Source organism: Nanorana parkeri, unplaced genomic scaffold (assembly GCF_000935625.1).
Source record: "Nanorana parkeri isolate BGI_ZX_2015 unplaced genomic scaffold, ASM93562v1 scaffold368, whole genome shotgun sequence".
Lineage (NCBI taxonomy): Eukaryota > Metazoa > Chordata > Amphibia > Anura > Dicroglossidae > Nanorana > Nanorana parkeri.
In genome coordinates this window covers 634,165-638,845 of record NW_017306636.1, presented here as the reverse complement: position 1 = coordinate 638,845, position 4,681 = coordinate 634,165, and the positions used below count along the sequence as shown (strand labels likewise).

The 4,681-nt window shown below is 35.4% G+C and overlaps 1 protein-coding gene across 1 annotated transcript in view; it reads left to right on the top strand.

The window, feature by feature from the left end:
- COL12A1 (collagen type XII alpha 1 chain) overlaps positions 1–4,681 on the top strand; it is a 171,265-nt gene that overhangs the window by 23,890 nt on the left and 142,694 nt on the right. The window contains exon 9 of the mRNA XM_018558906.1: positions 2,001–2,060. Within this exon, the coding sequence (XP_018414408.1) occupies positions 2,001–2,060 (60 nt within the window). The remainder of the gene's footprint in view (positions 1–2,000; positions 2,061–4,681) is intronic.

The following is a 4,681-nucleotide window of genomic DNA, read 5'->3' as shown; positions in this document are numbered from 1 at the left end:
CACCAATTACATTCTTTTTTTACCAATTTTATTACTTTTTTATTTATTATTATAAGTATTAATATAGTGCTGACAATTTTATGCAGTGCTTTACATAGTTGCACATTCACATCAGTCCCTGCCCTCAAGAAGCTTACAATCTAAGGTCCCTATCTTACATGCATACATAGGCGGGCCAATTTAGACAGGAGCCAATTAACCTTCCAGCATGTCTTTGGAGTGTGGGATGAAACTGGAGCCCCCGGAGGAAACCCACACAAGCACAGGGAGAACATGCAAACTCCTTGCTGACTGGGATTCGAACCAGGGACCCCTTCAAGGCAGACGTGCTAACCAGTTTTCTTAAATACACTTGCCCTATAATTGTCAATATGACATATTGTAAAACTATAATTGATTCTTTTGTGGGTATTAAAGTTACACTTCAATCAAAATAAAAAAATTACAGTGATTGCTGGATAGTATTAGTAGTTTAGTTACTGTCTTCCCTTTGCCTAGAGTTGATCTTTAAAGTGTATCTCCAGCCCCATTGTTCTAGCCTTGGATAGTGGGAGGAAGGATTAGAATATTTATATGTTTTTCTGTTCTCTGTGGCCACATTGTGGATATTTTCTCTCCTTTCTTGTCCTGGTATCCACCCAACAGAGCCTCAGACAGGAGTAATGTACGGCAAAATCCCCAACAGCAACACATCAATAAAAACACTCTTTTCTAGTAGATAAAAGTGCCCCCACTGTCTTTTCCCCCCATATAATTTTCAGTATAAAAAATTGTCACCCGGACAGAAATTAGGAGGAAATCGCTCCAACTGGGTCTTAGACAGCAAAAAAAACCAACAGATGTTCTAAACCTCCCCCCACTCTGTCCAAAAGTTTAAAAATAAGGTTGGTGATTTTTTTTCAAAAGTTTATCTGAGCCACAACTGGTCAAACAAATCCCTAATATCTATTTACTATCAAGTCCATTGATAAATGGTTAGGCTCTCTATCACAAAAGGTTCCGCACTTCTATAGTGATCCTGTACTTTTTGCCTAGTAAATATATTGCTACAATTCAAATAACACATTTGTTACAAGACTTTTGCTAAAAGAATCTTAACATATGACGTACAGGAATTACATAATGCAGTTTTTGCTTTTAACTTGAAGGGTAATCACTTGGTTTTGGAGAAGTGATCTGTCAAATCTGGATTATCCATTGTATCTCTCTTGGGGCCTGTGTCAATGAGCTTTTGTTCACTTCTGTACTCCCATACGAGTCAAAAGGAGATCAACTGCAGGTCAGATGCACCTGTTATTCAATTTTGCATGATTACAGAAGTGCCTGAATCTGATATCAAACTGATGCCATCGACACAAGCCCAAAGCCCATTGATGTGTTCATATGCACAAGCACATTTTCATAGTGACTAATGCAATTGACAACAATTCAGATCAATCTCAGAATCAGGAGAATTCAAAAATATATCCTGCTGGATATGCACTCATCTTTTATTTATTTATTTATAGCGCCCTTACTGTTAAGCAGCATGATAATATACACCAGTACATGTAAGTGTTCTTAAATAGTTTATAATGGAAAACATGCAGCTTAATGGATATTCCATATCTGTCACTGCCCAACCCTCTTATGTGCAACATTTGGAAACTTCTATCACATTTGGGATGATGAAGTCTGTCTAATAGAATTTCTTAGACTATTTCTATATTTGACTTGACTGCCATTATCCCAGGGCAGCATGTGGCACTGTAGTCAGAGATTTACAGATTATGGTCCTCCTGGAAGGATGGGGGTTCCATTAAACCTGGGCACCCCATTGGTACAACATCTGTAGTTATAGAAATGATAAAAACATAATTCCAGATCAGTATTTTTTTTTTTTTTTACTATTCAGGCTTGTGGGGCTTGTGATAAAAAATAGCGGTCATAAAATATTCAGGATAAGTAACTTCATAATTGTAACAGAATGTGTTACTTACATGCCTATATTTCTTGTTAAGTTCAAACAGGAGGCCGCGTGATGACAGAAGAAAAAAAAATTATAACTTCAGACTCCCCACGTATGTATTCTATCTTATGCGTTAATTGAATGTTACAGAAACATACTGTATGCTTTATGTGTGGATAAGGATGTTACAATGTCAAGGGTTATATCACATTTATCTTCATAACTGCTTTCCTCTTTTTAGTTATTAAAGGAGAGCCAAACTTTAAGGGTTACCCTTCCATTTATCTAGTAGGTGCTGAAACAAAGAATAACATTACTAACAGAAATGCACCTAAAATGGATGTATAATACTGTGCTAACATTCTCAGCATGATAACTACAGAACATGAAACAAAAAGCCAATTTCCTGACAATGCAATAGATTTAAATAATGTCTTCCCTGCTCTTTTTATGTACAGGTCAGATATGGTTCATTTAACAGTTAATTATATGGTATTAAAAGTGATTAAGGGCACAATATCAAGGCAGCAGACATATTATACCTCCATAATGTTGTACATTAATTACACAATTACTTGTTCTAGATTTCCCTAAAAAGTAAGAACAATATCGACCACCTATGCTAACCAGGCAGACTTCAGTCTTCAGTGTTGTGAAATCATTCTAGTGAATGGGTATTTCTGATTGGCACCTGTAAGATACTGTATTTTTTTTCCTTGCTTTTATAATCATATTAGAGAAGAACATTGTTACTGAAATATACCATTGCATTTACTATAGAAGTGTATTTAGTGTTGATAAAAAAATCAATCCTCCCTGTGTGATCAGTGTACATTGCAAGGATTTAAACACACTTTGTTGCAGTTTCCTACCGTTTTCTGTTCTGAAGAAATAGCTGTTTGTTGCAGCATGCCATTTTTAAACTGATCCCTGAATGGGAGGGCCAGTGTTCATATAATCAGCTAGTGGACTTTCTGTGTGGTAATGAGGAAAGTTGCAGTGTCTGCTTCCCTTGAGAAGTAATTAACAATTAGGGAGTATCTTACCCAAAATAAAATTCCTTTGGCAGAGATGTCCAAAATTATACTTGTTTCTTGTATAGTGCATATGTCTGTCAAAATCAGTCAATCACAGAAGCAAACTGTGTACAGAATGCCTCCAGGTCGCCATATTACATTGAATTTTTTGACAGTTTTAGAAAATTACAGCGGTTGCAGCTTTCAATGGAAAGGTCATTTTTAATAGCTTTAGGTTACAAAGAGGCTTGAAAAGCAATTATGTATGGTATTTATATATTTTTCACAATTTTTTAAAGTGGAGTTTCCCTTTAAATAAAATACAGTTGACTGATTTAATTTTATTACAATGTATTTGCAAAGAATGTAAAACCTTGACAGGAGACTTTTCACTACTCTGGGGCATTTAGGACTGCCTAGCCTCATGACTGAAAGTATGTGAAGGTAGAACTATTCTTGTTAACAGCAACAATTGAATTTTTATTTTCCTGTATTTTGCAACAAAGTTAAACAATTAACTATTTGGTTGTACAGGCTTGCAGAACATCGCTTATTGCTATAGCCATTGAGGATAATCTCTCTTTTAAGACACTTTCCATCAGGAGGTCCTGTGGTTATAGCTACTTTTGCATGTGTTTTTGTGTGTATATCTGTGGAAATTACTATTTGTGACTTTTTGTGCAGCTGGTAGAGGGTATTTTGAAGGAGTAAGGAAGCGATGATTTCATAACACTGCAGTAAATATACACAGTAAAAACAAATACTGGGTAATTTCTCCTAATAGACTAGGAACAGACACCTTTTTCAAACCCTTTGCATTTCTCGTGAAATGCAATCATCTGGCAATGTGAGACTGTATTCTGTGTGATGTTGTTGGCAGTTCCTTAAAATACCAAGTAAACTAGTTTATGTACACCGAATGAACTGTCCAAACTACATCAGTTTTATGAATCACTGAAAGATTTTGAGGCAGCTAGAGTAAATCCCAGTAAAAAAGAACTCACTTTTCCTTAAAGCTGAAGGCTATCCACCTCCTGCTTGAATAAACCTTTAAAAGAGTGGGATAAACTGTGATAGTAGCTTCATATCTGTGAAGTCCCCATTAAGCAGGTGACATAATTTTTTTATTTAAAAAAAGACTTGGTATTCATAATTAATGCTGTGATAAATTACTTCTTTACTTTGCATTAATCTGAAGAGTCGACCGCTCTTTTCCCACAGAAAAACTATTTAGGCAGTTAAAAAAAAAAAGTAAGTGTTCATGGCAACCTTGATACCCATCCTTAAATTAACGATTTTGCTGAGATGATATCGAGTCTGTCATTGCTCACTTTTTTTTGGTTCAATGCTGATCATTTGGTTTAAATACTTTCTGAAACACAGATCAGGAACAAGCATGCCTTTTAGGAATTCTGACTTCACTCTACCCTTTAATCTGCTTGCTTTTTTACTGGGTTAGTGACTCAGAAAAAAAGCAAAAGACAGCCAAGAAACATCTGTTCTTAGAGGGAAGTCAGCAATCCAACCCCATATTTCTTTCAGTATAGATTCCCTTTATGCTGATGGTTTATTACATCTTTACAGTAATGTGTATATGAATATTACAAGGTCTGGATACAATCTTAAGATAATGGTTTTAATAATTGGTTCTCTATTATGGTGCAAAGCATAGAAAAAATGGCTTGTAAAACAGAAATATCCCATATATATATATATA